Below are 17,631 nucleotides of genomic sequence, written 5' to 3' on the forward strand. Positions count from 1 at the left end.
ATTTTAACTGTTTCAATTTCAACCATGCGAGCGGATATTAATCGCAATTATTCGCTATCCATTGTTCGTATATGCGGATGCGGATAACGATTTTATTGTATGCGAAAGCGGTTAATAATCATATCACCACACATTTACATTAATAAATCACCAACATGACTTTGTTTTGGTGTTTAATATCAAAAGACATGGTTTTGGATTAGGTATAGAACTATGTTTAGGTTTTTATTTTCTCTCATCTCGCATCTCACATACTCACACCCATACCCATGCCATAACATTAAGACTTAAAAAAACTAAAACAAATTAATTCAAAACATTAAAACCATGCCAAAACTATTTTTAAAATCACTTAAAATATGTCCTAATAGAGACTCAAAGAAGGTTCAAAAGACTAAAATATAAACAAAATGCCACATTTCATAGGATTTGGCTTTTATGCGGTAGTGAAAACTACCGCATAGATGCTGTAGTTCAAAATGGTACAGTTTTGAACTGCAACAGTTTTGGGTACTGCGCCTGCAATAAAAACGGCACTACAGCATTAATAACTCTTTTGCACGCCTGGAGCTCTTCTGCACGCTTGGAATCACGCCGTTACAAACGGAAAACCATGTTTAAGCTTACCAGTAGTCCTCACAAGAGGCAAACCATGTTTTAGAATCCTCCTTCTTTTTTCATTTTTTTTTTCATTTTTTAATTTTTTTTAAGAACTTTTAGAATCCTCTTATGTGTGCAAAACGTTTGATATTTTCACTGGAACTTTGCCACTTTGGTCTCTTTTAGTTTTTTTTAGGAATTTTCAGAGTCGGCCTTTTTTTTTTTTTTTTTTTTTTTTTTGCAGGTTTCTTCCTCTGGAACTTTGCTCTGTTATTTTCACTCGATCTCTAAGAGGCAACTACTACTTGCCTCCATAAAACTTTGCTCTCTGTTTTTGACTTTAACAGAAAAAAATGCAATTGCATTTTATCAATGTTTTTTATGGCACAAACTATACACACTTAACTCTAAACATAAAATCATCATAATTTTTGTTGTAGAGAAACAGTTGTAATGACATCAAACGTAAAATCATCGTAATTTTGCTGGGTAGCTGGAAATAGAGAGTCTGAGCAATGTAAACTCGATGCCATTCTTTTGCTTGTATTCACCTTGAATATGCATATTAAAAAAACAAAAAACACAAGGCCTGGGAGCAGTTTTAGAGCCTTTGGACGAAAAAAAATAACACAAGACATTACCGTTTGCACTGTAATGGCGTGATTCCCGGCGTGGAAAAGAGCTCAATTTTTAATTAATGTTGTAGTACTGTTTTTATTGCAGGCGCACTATCCAAAACTGTTGTAGTTCAAAACTGTACCGTTTTGAACTACAGCATCTATGCGGTAGTTTTCACTACCGCATAGAAGCCAAATTCCATTTCATAATATGCAGATAGCAAATAATAACTGCATTCAATAACTACAATAACCGTGCAAATGCGGTTAATAATCATTTATACTAATGTGAATGCAAGTAGGAATACCTAAAAAGTGATAACCAATATACAATCCCTTGGAAAATGATAGTGGCTCTTGGCATAGGAAACACATTCATTGGAAGGAGAAAGCATTTCTAGTCTTTCAGCAAAGCTGAGTGGACTTTTCAATCAATAGTAGGGGTGTCAAAAAAAAAAAAAAATTGGGTACCAATTGGGAAACCAGGTACCAACGGGTAACTAGAAAATCGGTTCTAGTTTAAGTTTTTGGCACCCGATTATAACCGGATAACCAGGTATATATATAAAATAATATATTTTTTTTATTTTTAATTTTAATTTTTAAGGCATTTTTAAACATTGAAATTTTTATGACATTTGTAAACATTGGATTTTAAGGGCATTTTTAAACAATGAAGTTTTAGGACATTTTTAAACATTGGATTTTTATTTTTTTTAGGCCTAAAAAGTCAAAAATAGTGATTTTTTAAGGATCCTTTTAGGATTTTTTAGGTTTTTTTTTTTTTTTTTTTTTTTGGGAACAATCACAACAAATCCCACCTTATTGGGACAAAAATGCTAATTGCGTTTTTAAAAAATAGGCAAAAAATTATTAAATTAAGCACAAAAATTAGACTCAACCTCAAATAAGCCCTAAAATTATGCACAATACCTAAAATAAGCCTTTTTTTTTTTTTTTTTTTTAAAGAAACCGGTTACCAGGTTTGAATAACCGGTTACCAACCGGAACCGGCCGGTTATTGTATAACTGGGTAACCGGTTCCGATTTTTTTATTAACCCTAGTTCTAATTCCTAGTTTTGGCCAATAATCGAGAACCCGGGTTGACACCCCCAATTTTTCAACCACAACTTTAGTTAGATTTTGACAATTTGGGACAAGAAAATTATTAAAGGATATATATAACTTCAAATGGATAAGTAATCTTTTAAACCACATATTGATAAATCAAACTAGGCATGAACAAGAAAATAAAAGTACACAGTTAATTAACTCCCCCCAAAAAAAAATAGCAATTACTTCAAGAAGGAAGCCAAACGTTTGATCAAATTCTTAGAATTCTCACTCCCAAATAGCAGGACATGGAAAGCGTGATCTTCCCCGTCCACTTGAACAAATTCAGCTTCTCCTTCCCACTTGCTTTTCTTGATTTCATCATAGTAAACAACACCTCTATCCCTCAGCTCATCCTTCTCGGCCACCGCCACCAGCAGCCGTGAACACCCAAGTCCAGCCAAGCTGGGCGCTCCCGGGCCGGTCGGATTGATCATCGGATTATCAATACCGCCAGGCGCCGCTTCGTAAGTAAAGTTCCAGACAACCTGCGGCAAAGCTTTGTCATGTCCTTCACTAGGCTCCGACCCTACCGGCTCCGACCCCCAGAAGTAAGGGTGGGTAAGAAAAGCTCCTAAAATCTTAACACCTCCACGCAAGCTCTCCGCGCCGGCTCGCATGACAGTGTTGTGAGCGATGGTGGCTCCTGCACTGTCACCGCCAATAAAAACTCGTTTAAAGTCGCCGTGATTAACCAGCCACGGCTCTTCATTGACATCATTGTTGTCGTCAGTAGAGTTGGAAGCGGAAGCTGAAGCGACCCATTGGAGGGCAGCCCAGCTGTCTTCGAAGGCGACAGGGAGGCGGTGCTCGGGGGCTAGCCTGTACTCCACCGAGACAGCAACAACTTGAGCTTGGGCGACCAGACTGTTGAGGAACTGCTGGTGGTCGGAGGAGAAGGCGGATTCTATGCAGAAGCCTCCACCGTGGTAGTAGACCAAGATGGGGAGCTTTTGAGCCGTTTGGTCGAGTTTAGGGAGGTAGAGACGAGCGGAGATGGAGGGGTTGTGTGAAATGGTGATGTCCTTGGATGAGACTCCGGTTAGTGGGTCTTGAGCCGATGGGGGCACATAAGGAGTGCCGATGAGTCGCTCAACCGAGCCGTCCTTGTAGATACGGACGAAAGGGAGAAGCTCTGTGTCTAGCTCCTTCGGAATGGAACCCATGTGAGAGAGGTGTTGATTCTATTTCTGTTGAAGTACGGGGAATGTGAAGGTATGCAGTTATACAATATATAATAGCTGGGGGTGCAAAGCCTGGCGCCTGGCGGGCATTTTCTAGCCTTAGCTACCTTTCTCTGCCTATATCCCAATTCTCCTTAAGATTTAGCATCCGTACGTGAAAGTTGATGCCTTTTAGAGAAAAAAAACAAGGCCTTGAAAGTTTGTTGTACTAGAATTTTATAATTCTCCGAGATTCCGGACGGTGGAAGTTGGTCAAGTTGTCAACTCTAAAAGTCTTCGATTGAAAACAAGTTTGAGACACTTTTGACCAACAGAATTCCCGTGTCCCTTCACGTTGCTCTAGTAATGCGGTCTTTTTAGAGAGGACTAGGTTATTTTTTTACCAATTTTTAAATATTTGGATTTTTTTTTTTAATTGTATTTTTTGTTTTGTTTTGGGTTTATTATTTAGGAGTCAACTCCTTTTTATTTTATTTTATTTTGATCCCATGTAACATTTTCCTAATTTGCTTCTAAAAAAATATCGCCTTTTTAAGGTAGCATGGGATTTTAATTTTAGGTGAAAAAAGAAGGGTTCAGAATAGACAAGAAAAATATAAAAGTTCAATTATAAATAAAATATCCAGCCAAATAAGGGTATAGTTGTGATGATGAAATTTTTTTTGGACAGACGGACAGGTGGGTGATGAGCACTTCCAAAATAGGAAAAATAGTCACTAAAAATTAATCAATTGTCAGGTGGACAGAAAACATTTAGATGTTAAAGTTAATATATACATTGTTTGACAAAATAACCAATGGTGAGAGTATTTGAGCCTCATCTTTCTTTGAAGAGAGTGTTCCTTTTTAACTTGAGAGGCTACTATATATGGCCTTTAGATACTTGTCATGGGGTGGGTTGAAGTTGTTTAATCAATTGCACAATTATATTCAAAGTAGTATGGTGTATGAGTGGGTTCACCTATCATTATATCCTCAACAAACTAATATGTTGTTCATGCACAGTCCATCTCCCTAATTTTTCTAGGATGAATGTAAGATTTATAGGTTTAGTGCATGGCTACTGCTCAATATTTCCTTTTTACACAAAGGAAATTCATCGAAGTAGGTAGAGATAAGCACTACTAAGAGTCTATTTAGAATTGTGTTAAAATTTAAAAAAATATTTTTAGTACCTAAAAATTTGTCCCAAACAAAAAATCGAATATATTTAGTAAAAAATTATAAAAATATTTCTTTCACTTTTTTATTTTATAAATGGCCAAAACGAAAAATCAAAAAAGAATTAAAATTGAGAGAGTAGAAAAAATTTATCTATTCAACCTATAGCTGGCTATTCTTACATAGGGAGAAAACAGAAAGGAAAATCAAGAAAGTTGGTGCTAGAATAAAATCATCATTAATATTATTATCCTTTACCAATATATTATGAGGAATGTTACAAAAACATTTTACAAAAAAAAATTTACAAACTGATGTGTATAACACGATTGAGTTTCTCAAAATTTGAATTTATCTCATATCTAATCATGTTGTGCCAAATCAGTTTGTAAATATATATATATATATTTTTTTTTCTGTAAAATGTGTTTATAAGCCTAACATTTTTCATATATTATAGGTTAAGGATCCCTTCAAATAGCCATTTATCATTTTTCTTGCTGTGGACTATTTGGTTCATATCATTGGAAGTAGGTAGTGGAGTATGGTGGTTGGAGGTCGTGAGAGAGCTAGGGATAGCCAATTTCTTTAACTTTCTGTTTTTAATGTGATATAAAAATGAAAGTAGTTTCTTTAGTGTTTTGTGTATTGACTTGCTTGTAAAAATTATTGTTTTGAAAATAGAAGTAAGAAGAAAGAATGGTTTAACAAAAAAAATTGTTCAAAATCAATGAAATTGACTCAAGAGTCGTATTGTTAGGAGGATCTTATTTTGATTTTTCGTATTCATGCAATTAACTTGACAATGATTATAGGATTTCATTCTTACCTTTTATCATTTTGGTTATAAACCTTGAAACAAAAAATGCAAAATCAGTATATGTGGTAGACCTGATTTACAATTAGCTCATTGTAGGGTAACATTTAAACTGTTCCTCACTAGGGCCAAGGAATTCGAACAGTGGTCAACAATGTGAAAAACATTCTACTTACCAAGACGACCATAAGAAACCCATTTATTGATTCTTGGATATAAGCAAATGAAACTCATTTACTTTGAATGTAAATAAGATCCACTCTATTTGAAGTTAAATGAAAATAAGTCATTTTATGATTAAGATTATATTTTACAAATCTAACTAGGTACATAATGCCACATGGTTAAGATAAATGACAAAACATCATACATATATATAGCTTATATAAAAAATTAGGTGCAAAAAAATAATAAAAAACCTCTATTATGCACCTTCTAACTTAGTAAGTTAGATCACTCCATGAGTCCATGGAACCAAAATCCCCTCTTAAATGCAGAACTTAATTTTATTAAAATAAAAAATTCACAATTATTTTACTCATATCCCATCATCCCATGAACTAGAACTAATGTGGTAGTGTTCATTAGCCATTAAAAAAGCACTTGTTAAAAGAAAAATTCAAAAGATTTAATAGACACTATCACTTCAACCTAGTTAAGTGAATAAGTGCAGTATTTCCCGTTACTAAGTTCAATATGCAAACTCAGAAATCTATTTCCAAAATAAAAACCCAAAACCATCAAATTGTACGCTCTCCAATTTCAAGGATTCTAGTGCCTTTGGGACGCAGGATTAGTCTGCTCTTAACATTCTTAATTTGTTGGTTCTCAATAAAAAAAAAAATGGAGTCAGAGAAAAAATGTCTTTCAGGAGAATAAGCATAATGTTTAACGTAATACATCATATCCCAAGCATTGAGGAACCTAATAGACTCCGTCGCAGGGGCTTTAATTGATAATTCTCTCCGAACAATTTCTCTCAATCTTTACAGAAGAAATCAATGGCAATACTATAAAGGTAGCCTTCAAAGTGAACTTAAGCAGCCTACTATTATTGCACAAAGATGCCAAATTCCCTACACTTGAGACAACACATTAAGTCATATAACTATCATAGTGCATAAAAATAGTAATATTCGTGAAGGTAATATTGTCACACAAGAAACTTACAGCGTATTCACAAGCAACAGGACTCTGGCCTCAGAAAGTTTAGGAACCTCACTACAATCAACAAATTAGAACCTTCGACTGGCTCGTCAACAAGAACTACCATTTCTGTACATCGTATTTGGTTAGAGATCAAGAATAGAAGGGCAGCAATCTACAGCCGCAAGTCATGTAGGTTATGCTTAGTAAGAGCTTTAGCAAAGTAATTACGAATCTCTGGTATTATACGCTGAATCAGATGAGAGTGCCTGCAAATTCCAGCATTAAGGACAATTTAAGCAGATGCCAAATAAATTTGAGTCTAGAGCTTTAGCTGACGATGAATATAAATTCTAGGTCCGTTTGATGAAGGGTTTTGGCAAGGCAAAGGCAACCCCACTTATTTATTTTTCTAACATTCTCTTCCTTTTTACGTCACATCAATCACTTTTTTATTACTATTCAAATAAAAAAACCACTACTAAACAAAATTTTTTCATTTTTCCATACCAAATATTCTTACTTTTTTATTTTTTTTTTAAAAAAAACATTCTTACTTTTTTTTTTTTCTTTTTCTTTTTTTTTTTTTTTTTCACATCAATCAATTTTTGTTACAGTGTAAAACCAATGCCATCAAAAACGTTTGTCAAACACACCCTATGCAATCATTCTATACATGGAATGCAATCGAAAAGTTCAAAATATCTACGGCTTGCCAGCTAAAAGTTGAGGATCCTAGCTTCTGTGATACTACATATGCTAGAATTCTTAACAATATTGGGAATTTGTCACTATTTATAAAAACAGCTTTATTGAATTCTTAATCGGTCTCTCTTTTTTGATTTATACTAAAACAAACAAACCCTCTTACTGTTATGTTTTAAACTAATGAGGGTTATAACAAAGCTTTAGCCATAACTTTCATCATGGGTGTTTATTTCTTTCCCATCTCCCAATTGTTCTCCCATCTTTTTTCGCAACATAATTTTTTCTCTCTTTTCTCTTTTTAAGGGATGAAATGTATCTCAAACCTATATATTCAATTGGATCTCCGTTTCAAAACAGAAAGCATAACCAATTCAAAAAGTTCCAATATCTATCAGCATGCTTCACCACTTCCTACATATATTCAAGGAATATAATTTGACATTTAAGATCTAAACTAATGTCCGGTGAGCAAGCTAACGTCACAAGCAATAATGTAGCTAGGACTATGTGCATGTGCAAGTACGTGGGAAGAAAAGCAGTCTTAGAACCCACACGTCGCTAAAGGTGTTCATTAAATGATCTTATTCTTTATATGATTACCTCCCATAAAACTTGGAAAAGTTCCCGAAATTATTCAGACTTTTTCTCAATGATTTAAATAGTAAACAAGAAGCAAACACTATAGTTTTTTGTTTATTTGAAATTGCCAATGGAAGATTTAAGAAAAGCAGGAAAAAGACAGGTTGAAAGGAGTAGATACCCAGGCCTAGCACTCAATTTATCAAACTGCTCCAAGATAAACAGGATGCATGTGTGTCTCAATGACATCGCATTGAAGGCTTCTGAAAGTTCGTACATGCTTGATACATTCTCCAATGATATATCCTGAGATTTATATTGAATAGTCATAAAACAGCCACTTCACCATCCAAAAACGCATATATATATATAGGTGTATCTGTGTGTGAACCAACATCCCTAGCTCACCTGTGCAATAGTATACTCACAAAGTCGCTTAAGTCCCTCCAAGAGATACTGATCAGCAGCTCTGAGGAGATCTTGTGCTATATCTAATGCAACATCTACAGATCCAGTGTATATGAATCTGTAGAAAATGAAAAGTCAGTAAACTAAAAAAGCTCACCAATTACAGTTTTATCAAAAAGGAAACTACAGTGCATTAAACCTCATCATCAAGTAGAAAACCTCCCATCTAATATTTGGAATCTCAATGTCCCTTGCGTCCTTTTCCTGTAATACATATGTAACGGAATAAATTAAATTGTGTATTAACCAACACATCCATCAAAATTTACATTCGAATTCACATTAAGAAAGAGACTAAAAGCTTAAAGAGCACAAAAACCAGAATCATCCGGATTTACATCAAGTCACTTGTGAAACCAAAGGAAGTTCAATAATGCAGCTCTCTTTTGGGGGGAAGGAATAATGTATGGTCAAACACAATATATAGATACTCACCCGGTAACCACCATCAAACATTGCACGGAATGCATCTGAAGAAGCAAGTAGGCAGATTCTGTGAGCATTGAACCGTCTACCTGCAACAGAAAAGGCAAAGACACCTAAGTATTCAATGAGCTCATCAGTGCTAACGAAAGTTTTATCACTGCAATCACATTACTCAGAATGTTTCCCAAAATTATGCAGCACAGCTTGAAGTAGATCAAACTCATGAAAATAATAATTTTTCAAACCTTCAACTAGAAATGTAACATCAGACAATGTAGGATTGTTTACATAGTCCTTCCCTAGGTAGACCTGCAGGAACGTATTGTCCGTCATCATAGGCAATTCAAACCAAAGTCAAATTTCAAGAAATTCTCAAAAGTATGAAACAACAGCATGTACAAAAGTTGGAGGTGCCATGCCCCAGAACTCATGCAGGAGGCAAACATGCACAAGGGAGCAGGCATCAAGATATTTTTCTTTTTCAATTTGTGGAATATCCTTGGAGATCGACATGGACTCCCCTAAATGATACTACACACCCAAAATGAATCTTCAATCCAGTTTAATAGCTCATTGTCCAACCATTATGTTTTTTTTTTAAGTAACCGAGATATCATTAAAAGCAAAAGGCACACCAAGGTATCCAGGAATTATACAGGAGAAAATACCTGGCTAGAAGAAGAAAAAAGAAAAAGAAAATCATAATAACTATACACCATAAGAGATACAAATGCAACTGTGAGTCGATAAATTATGTGAACCATTATGTGTAAGAAGAAAGGAAAGCAGAAGAAAACTACATAACTAATCACCAACCTTTCCATAAATTTTCAGCCAACAAATAAATTGTAGGTCGGGTCCTTAAAAACAGAACCCCAAGTGCATTCCATAGCAGTTTAACTAATATCATGATGCCAAATGGGTCCTAGTACAGTAATAAACTACCACAAGCATTTTATAGAGAGGGGTAGAGTCACTGGTCAGTTAGAATCAGCGACCAAAATGGTATAAGCAAACAGCCCAATTTAAGGCTTAGTGAGTTGAGTTGAGTTAATAAGCAAACATACTGACCAACAGTTGAAGCCCCTAACTTTAAGGGGCTGCATCTATTTGCTCTAACAATAAACACAATCCATATAAATTTGTATGACAAACTATTCTCTTGCCATGCTACCGTTTACATTATGACCAAAACACATTGATATGATTTATGTTATGACAAAAAAGCATGAACAAGTCAAGCTTAAAAAAGGAAACCTACCTGCCGGGTTGGAGATGGAGGAGCTGCATCAACAGGAGAAAGAGCCATGGCTTTGTTAGCCAACTTGTATAGAGCCATGGCACCATCAAGTTGCTGCTTAAGGCTAGTAGAACCAAGAAGCCCAAGAAGCAACTCCATCCCTGCAAGAAAGTGTAGTATAATCAGAAACACCATGAACATAATTCTACAAAGAACTTTCTGTGCAAGGAAAAAAATTGATTAAAATAGACAAAAGGAGATTACTGAGGATATGACATGCCATTGTTATCAATAAATATGGTTCTCTGATCATCTGGGGAACAAAGATGGGCAAGAGCCAAAGAAACTCTTCTTTGGACAGCCTTCTCTGCCACACGCATAAGATATAACAGATGGTTCAAAACCTGCATGGAGAAATCTTTTTTTGATAAGAAAAAAGTAAAGAATAACCGCATGGAGAAAATTAAGGATCAGCCTCTCAAACATATTGATCATAGATATTTATGGATACATATGAACAAATTGGTACACTATCATGCCTGGTAGTCTGAAAGCAAATAATAACAACAAGAAGAAGAACAAAACAACGAAGTTAAAATAAGTAAAGTGAAATATAAGACACTTACACGTCCATGAATCTTCTCCTCTAATCTTTTCAATGTCTTGGCTACACAATCTTTTGTTGCCTGCAGATAAAATTATCAACTCGATACAGTTAAGGTGCCCCACCAGGCAAGAGGAAAAAAAAAACAGCAATGTTCCCAGGTTCTTATGATCATTATGATAAAGAAGCAACCGTATTGAGCTCTTGTTTGCAATAGGCCATCAGTAGCATGAGGCATTTAAAGGAAGCCTAATTAAAACAGCTCAGGTTTGTAAATAAATAGAGACACACACATACTTGAACTATAAACTCTCCATCCTGCAGCTTCTGAACACCTCCCACCCTAATAAAATCGGACACATTATCCTACAGGAGAAATGAATAGACACTATACAACATTAAAATGGTGTCTACTAATGACAAGTTGAAGCAATTCAATTTTCTAAGCCGTTACAATATAAGGATTCATAAGTTGTAATATACCTCATTATCTGCAAGGCCATAAAGAGCAAATGCAGCGTTATGTTGCAAAGACCCATTTTTGGAATCAAGAAGCTTCAATAACGGCACCAAACCACCATTGTGAGCTATGCCAGCTTGGTTGTGTGCATCCTGAAAGTAGAGACTCCCATCAAGCCAAAAAGAACTATGCCTATCAAAGCTTGCAAACAGGAAATTTACTTGAAGCAATTATCTTAAAAAGCTCTTGATTATTATCATTTAAAAAAAATGCTCACAATCGAAATAGTTTAGTAATTATACATTTAGCGACAACAATGCAACATATGTTACACATGATATATTGCAGAAAACCAACATAAGCCAATTTGCTTCAGCACATGCATTTTAAAAGCTATATAAAAATTCAACGCATTATACATGATTTGACTTAGTTGCCACCATGATGCGAAGATTTTCATTTTTTTTTTGGATAGGTAATCAACAAATATTATAAAAAGCGCCTTGGACATGGGAGGTATACAAAAGGAACACAAACAAAGCAAAACAAAAAGAGCAAAGATAATCCAGCCAAGGACACCCACAAAACCCAAAAGAAAGGAGCTACAAAGAGACTCTTAAGTCCCAACAGAACTAAAACAAGACACCCACAAACTGACACCCGCACAAGAGCCCTGGGCTTCATCAGAACAATGAAAAACCCTCTTGCCTTTACCCCGGCTAGAACAGTCACCTCTAGCACCAAAATTTATAGAACACTCCAAGTTTTTAAGCTCCCTCCTTCCTTTCGGTTTTGAAGGAGAAACCAAAACCTCATGACGTTGTTCCTCTTCAATAACTGTCAAAAGATCCCAAAGCTTTTTCTCATTACCCCCACATGAGATCCCCAAAATAGGAAAGATCTCCCTCAAACATTGCACAACCTTGGCGTAGCTGAAATCACCCACCTCTGTCCATTCTCAGCATCACCTGCCCCATCCAACCTTGACTCTCCCTCTTGCTGATCACCCCCCTTCGAAGTCTCTACCAAATCTGAATACTTGGTTAGAGGAGAGGTGGCAATGTCAACCACCGATGGATCAAGGATAAAAGGTGGCCGAAAAATGCTACCGAATTATCATATTTACTTATTTTTATAAGTAATTGAATTTCATTACAATGCGCAAGAGCGCAACCCAAGAGGATTTCAGTTCTTTTTCTTTTTCTTTTTTTTGGGGGGGGAGGGGTTACCGAATTTAGAAAGCAACAGAAAACATAAACAAGCAAATTCCAATACCATTAGAAACCTGAAGAACTTGTAACTGTAGGAGAGAGTATAATAACTTCCATATGCTTTTCAGTTTAAGGGTGAATTCATCTGCTCAAACATATAACCTTTGAATTCAACTTATATTCTATCAAAACATAATAATTCATCAATAAAAGGTCATGAAAATCAAAGAGACTCTGCTCACTAGTAAGCAGGTGCATAAACGAGTTTTCTTGTCCGATAGCTCGGGGTATGGCTATGTCGGATTTTGATGCCCAAGTGCTCCAGCTTTCGGGGAGAGGGGTACGGGGTTCCTAATTTGGGTTTCTATTTCATGAGTTATGATTAATTTTGTAATAGAGGCAGATCTGCAATTTTTTACTAAGCCATTCAAATTAAGGGCATTTTGATCATTGAGTCAAGTCTATAACTCCTATACATGTCTAAGTGTCTTGGGTTTATTTCCTTTGTGTCCATGTTAGTCTTTATTGGGATTTTATTAGGTCCTTAGTTTACCAGTCAAATTAAGAGTTTCTCCTAAACCCTTGAAAACCTTAAATGCCTCTCAATCACTCAAATAGTATCCATGAATTGTGATTTGAAGAAATTAAAAAATGCATAGACAAATGATAACCTGTGCCAACCTCCCCAATGCAAAAGCTGACATTTCCCTAAGCTGTACATCAGGAGATTGAAGCATCTCAATCAAAGGTCGGACAGCACCCCTCTGTACGATATGAACCTGTAGAATTTTCAGTTTTTCAATAAAAAGAGATAAGCAAAAAGGAAACCAAATGGGCCAATAATAAATAACAACAATTGATGCATCATCAGAGAAGGTATGGAGCAAAGAAGGAAAATAATAAGCCATAATTAATCAACAAGGAAAGACTGATGCTCTGCTTATCAACTAAGAATACAGAGAGAAGGGAACAAAAAAGTTTGGAGTTATAAAACAACCATCTCAGCTAGAAAAATTCAGTAGCCCATCATTTAGTTCAACTTCCCTGTCTTCTTGGCCCAAAAAAAACAAAGGAACTAACTCTAAACATGAAAATCAAGCAAAATGCAAATATATAATCTACCTTGCAATCAGAATCAGTTGCAGCAAATTGTCCAAGTAATAAAGCTGCCTCTCTTTGACTCTCGGAGCAGAAGGAACTGTTACACAGCATAAAAACTTAAGAAGTGTTTTTTTCTCTCTCTTTTTATTTTAACAGTACAAGTTCTGGTGGATAAATAAAAGCTAAACAAGAAGAGAAAAAATACAATAATTAAGAGAATCCAAAGTTGGGGGCATACCTAAGCAGTCCAATAACAGGTTGCAAAGCTCCAGCAAGAAGAACTTCTTTCTTTATGTTGGGCGATGAGTGCACCAGATTTCCAATCACACCAACCTGGGAGCCATAAAAAAATGATCTGATGCTGCAGATGATGTAAAGTGCAAGCAACAAATTCCACACTACTATAAATTTCAATAGTTTATAATATAAATTGCATCCTCTTCATATCCTACCGCTTCATAATGTATAGCAGTATCTTCAGATCGAAGCATTAGAATGAGGGTAGGAAGCGCATTGCATTCAACTATCTGCAAAGTCATGATGTTATATGGTTTAACAATGTGCAACCTCGTAAAACCAAAGTTTCAACGAAAGAAAGGCCCATTACCTGGTTCTTATTTTCATCATTTTTAAATGCCAGGGTTCGCAATGCCCCAGCAGCAGCTCTTTGCACCTTTGTATCAGTGAATTCAAGCAATTCAACAAGAGGTGGAATTCCACCTTCCATCCTGTATATCCATATCCACTCTAGATGGTCACATAAAGGAAATGTGGTTGAATCCCAAACTTTAAGTAAAGCACATAAAACAATCAAACCTGACACGGGTTTTAATGCTGCTGTTCTCATGGGCAAGGTTGGTGATGGCATCAGCAGCTCTACGAATGACACTATTCACAGCACGAGAGCTGGAACAATCCTTGTGTCTCTTTAACAGATCCACAAGATGTGACAAGGCACCAGTGTAAACTATGAGTTGTTGATGCTCTGGCTGTTAACAGATAAAACAAAACAACCACAGGTCAGCAACTACACTAACAGCATGCATTATCTTTAAGATAAATCCTAGATCATAATTGCCCAATAGCACAACTAACCAAGCAAGGTCAAACACAAAGAGATAACAGAAGACAGGTGAGGGTGCAGGTCGATCAATGGCAGAAATCATAAATGGAAGCAGAAGTCACCGAAGGGCAACTCAACTAGCCCTAATTAACCAACACTCAAGATATCCTACAAAACAGAAACAACATGGCTGAGTCCAGACACGACCAGGCATCATCAACTTCGGTCAGTACAATGGCAAAAAGTAACCACTATAGTGCATGTACCCTATTGAAGACTGCCGCAATAAAGTGCAGTTCGTAGATTCTCCCAGAGCATGTGCAATTTTTACTTTTTTTTACAGCTACTCATTAATGCTTCATGTGTCATGGAAGCAAAACTAAAATAACGCAGTGTTACAAGTTCATTTAACATAAAGTTCTATATTATTAAGAATCTTTAAGGATTAGCGCTCCCTTCTACCAATGTTTTGGGGCCTCAGAGTTCCATGTTTGATTAATAGTATGACCAACAGTAAAATGAAGGGCAGCGTTCCTTTTGTTTTTCTAAGATATCTAAGGAACACTACATAAATTTACAAACAAATGAAAAAAATATATATATATTGAATTATTTTTAACAACACCTAGACATATCATACACCAATTATGATGCATTAACAAATACTGTATATAACATAGCTACACCACTTTTGTTCACTAATAGATTAAAAACACACTTCGTCATTTAATAAAATTGTATGGATTCATAAATTAAAATATGATATGAAGCTTTAAATCCATCATCTTGACTAATGAAAGCTGTAAATCTATTATTACAAGATGTTTTGGATGGAAATAAATGATAGAAGTTTTGAGGACCATGAGAGGACTTTGGAGGAGACTACGTCTTTATTTTTCAACACCCTGTATCTTTGGACAGCTGCTTTTGTTTCCCTTTGACGATTAGTTGCCATGATTTTCTTGTTCTTTTTGCTCCTAGTAGTTAAGTGGCTCCCTCTTGAATACTCCCTATGTACCTGAGGGCGCTTATGCTTTTAATGACGTCTCAATTACTTACAAAAAAAAAATCTATTACCACGAGATTTAGATCACCAGCTAAAGTTTCTAACACAAGGTATTTCAACGGCTGCCAATTAAAAAATGCACCATTTAAGATGTAGAACATACAAAAGAATAAAAATAAAAATATATGAAACTAAATGCAGTAATGCACACACAGATTTCCCACGGAACTGCCAAAGACACCCTAATATATATTTCAATTGTTCAAATCCTTGCCATTCTTAAATCTAATTTCATGAAATTTATGCACGTCACGTCTGATTTCCTATGATTCTTAAAAAAATCTTTAAGACATCAAAAATCTTACTTATGCCACAACCAAGAAATAAAAATACAAGTACTGCTGCTAGACGGTGTATGCTACGAAGTAAGAAGACTCGCACTAACTGATTTACTCTCACTGTAATTCAAACCCTACGAAATCATTCACGATAATCTTCATGTGTTTGCAACTATGTAACCTCTACCAAATATTAATTACTCTTACACTAATCTTTTTCAAATTTAACAAAACTTGTGGAAAACTAGAGGCCGCAAGCCATTAACAATAACTTCAATTCGCATCAAAACCACTGAATCGCTAAAAATCAAGACCAGGATATCACAAACTAAGCACAGAGCTAGAAATTCAAACAACTAACAACAAGATTAAGTAAAATTGGAAGAAAAAAAATAAAAAATAACCTTCACAGCAAGAAGGCCCAGTGCAAAAGCGCTCCCCTTCTCGACCTCGTGCTCGTACGGCTTCGGACTCCGGTCACCTTCAGTCGACGGCGGCGCCTGAAGATGCTTCACCAGAGCCGGAACCGCCCCGCCCTCAACAATCACGTTCACCACTTCCTCTGCACCAAAACAAAAGTCAAAAACCAACAAAAGCGCAAAAGAAATTCATAATTATGAAGAAGAGCGAACTCCAGAAACTTCCAGCGAGTAGAGAAGCGGAAGGGGAAGGGACTCGCAAATACGGCGAGATCGGATATACATACCGTTCTTGGCGAGCTCGGCGAGGACGTGAGTGGCGCGCTTGGCTGCCGCGCGATCGGCTTCCTTCCAAGAGAAGGTGGAGTTGAGGATATTAACCTGCGCACCAACGTCGGCGAGTAGCTCTTGCCTAGCGTCCCCGGAGGGCACGGAGATCTGTCTCTCCTCTTCGAGATCCTCCTCCAGTTTCCTCTTCTGCCCCTTCCTCTCCGGGAGGCCCTCCTCTTGGCGCCTCTGATGCTCCATGAACAACAGCAGAGAGAGGCTGATCCGAAATGAAAGATTTGAATAGATGCGGAAGACAGACAAAGAGATAGAGAGAGAGAGATGAGGGTATTTTGGGAACAAAAAACAGGTTTTCTCTTCTTTTGTTTTCTTTTGCCCTTTTTTTTTTCTTTTTCTTTTTCGGTGAAATGTGTCGGGTTAAAACCGGCCACATGATTTCCGGTTTCGGAACGTGTAGGAGGAGGGTCAACACTGCGCACCTTTATTCTTATTTGATTAATGGGCTAACGTGCGCTCCCGCCGGGAAGCGAAGAAAGGGAGTGAAATTAGCTAACGTCCGCATGCTCTGGGCGGGAGGGCTGGGCCCACGAGAACGTTGGGGTCCGCTTGGTTGCACGTTTGGTTTGGAATAAGAGAATGTGGAGCGCATATCATCGTGGTGGCAACTTGCAAGTAAGGAAATGAATGGAATAGTTTGATTTGTTGATATTTAAAGATGAAATGGTTATGGAACAGACTGAGTTGGGTGGAGTCGGGTCAGGTTGATGTCGGGTGTGACCGGGTAATAATTGATTTAGAATTTTTTTTTTTTGACGCGACTTTTATTGGTGTAACCTCATCAATTAGCCCTAACCAACCCAACCGACGGAGCCGTGCACGTGATGATATGAGGACCTGGTTTTACACGGATGCTGATTATGGTCCCTTCGAGTTCACTTGCGTAAGGTACACAAAATCTCGATTGGAAAGAGCAACGGGGATGGGGCCCGCATTACTTTCACAACCCAAACCAAATATAAATATTTACAGAAAGAGAATGGAGTGCCCCTGCTGTCAACGTCTGCCACCAGGACTAAAAGAA

The 17,631-nt window shown here is 36.6% G+C and overlaps 1 protein-coding gene and 1 pseudogene across 3 annotated transcripts; both read right to left on the bottom strand.

Annotated features, from left to right (window-relative positions):
• Positions 1 to 2,469: 2,469 nt before the first annotated feature.
• Positions 2,470 to 3,506, bottom strand: LOC132167515 (2-hydroxyisoflavanone dehydratase pseudogene; annotated as a pseudogene).
• Positions 3,507 to 6,342: 2,836 nt separating this feature from the next.
• ARIA (ARM repeat protein interacting with ABF2) lies at positions 6,343 to 16,901 on the bottom strand. 3 transcript variants are annotated; one of them, XM_059579302.2, is made up of 20 exons: positions 16,550 to 16,896; positions 16,248 to 16,405; positions 14,253 to 14,425; positions 14,044 to 14,164; positions 13,889 to 13,963; positions 13,675 to 13,769; positions 13,458 to 13,533; positions 13,007 to 13,114; positions 11,148 to 11,276; positions 10,962 to 11,030; positions 10,687 to 10,746; positions 10,341 to 10,464; positions 10,082 to 10,221; positions 9,066 to 9,129; positions 8,830 to 8,909; positions 8,534 to 8,598; positions 8,335 to 8,452; positions 8,108 to 8,232; positions 6,664 to 6,908; positions 6,343 to 6,569 (listed from the first exon to the last, which is right to left on the bottom strand). In XM_059579302.2, exons 1-19 carry the CDS (start codon positions 16,788 to 16,790, stop codon positions 6,815 to 6,817), a joined length of 2,115 nt encoding a protein of 704 aa, XP_059435285.2. In that variant the 5' UTR covers positions 16,791 to 16,896; the 3' UTR covers positions 6,343 to 6,569; positions 6,664 to 6,814. The 3 variants fall into 3 exon arrangements, with proteins under 3 accessions (XP_059435285.2, XP_088369295.1, XP_088369296.1); XM_088513169.1 differs by having other exon boundaries at positions 6,343 to 6,574; XM_088513170.1 differs by lacking the exons at positions 6,343 to 6,569; positions 6,664 to 6,908; positions 8,108 to 8,232; positions 9,066 to 9,129 and having other exon boundaries at positions 8,362 to 8,452; positions 8,830 to 8,905; positions 10,078 to 10,221; positions 16,550 to 16,901.
• Between the last annotated feature and the right edge of the window lie 730 nt (positions 16,902 to 17,631).

Source organism: Corylus avellana, chromosome 2 (assembly GCF_965113065.1).
Source record: "Corylus avellana chromosome 2, dhCorAvel1.hap1.2, whole genome shotgun sequence".
NCBI lineage: Eukaryota > Viridiplantae > Streptophyta > Magnoliopsida > Fagales > Betulaceae > Corylus > Corylus avellana.

What these genes read in the sequence shown, in the direction of transcription:
- ARIA (XM_059579302.2), bottom strand. Translation starts at nt 16,790, where the DNA reads ATGGAGCATCAGAGGCGCCAAGAGGAGGGCCTCCCGGAGAGGAAGGGG. An exon ending in CTGCTATACATTATGAAGCG is followed by an intron (nt 13,770 to 13,888) that starts GTAGGATATGAA and finishes TATGGCTCCCAG; the next exon opens with GTTGGTGTGATTGGAAATCT. An exon ending in TGTTTGATGGTGGTTACCGG is followed by an intron (nt 8,599 to 8,829) that starts GTGAGTATCTAT and finishes TATGTATTACAG; the next exon opens with GAAAAGGACGCAAGGGACAT.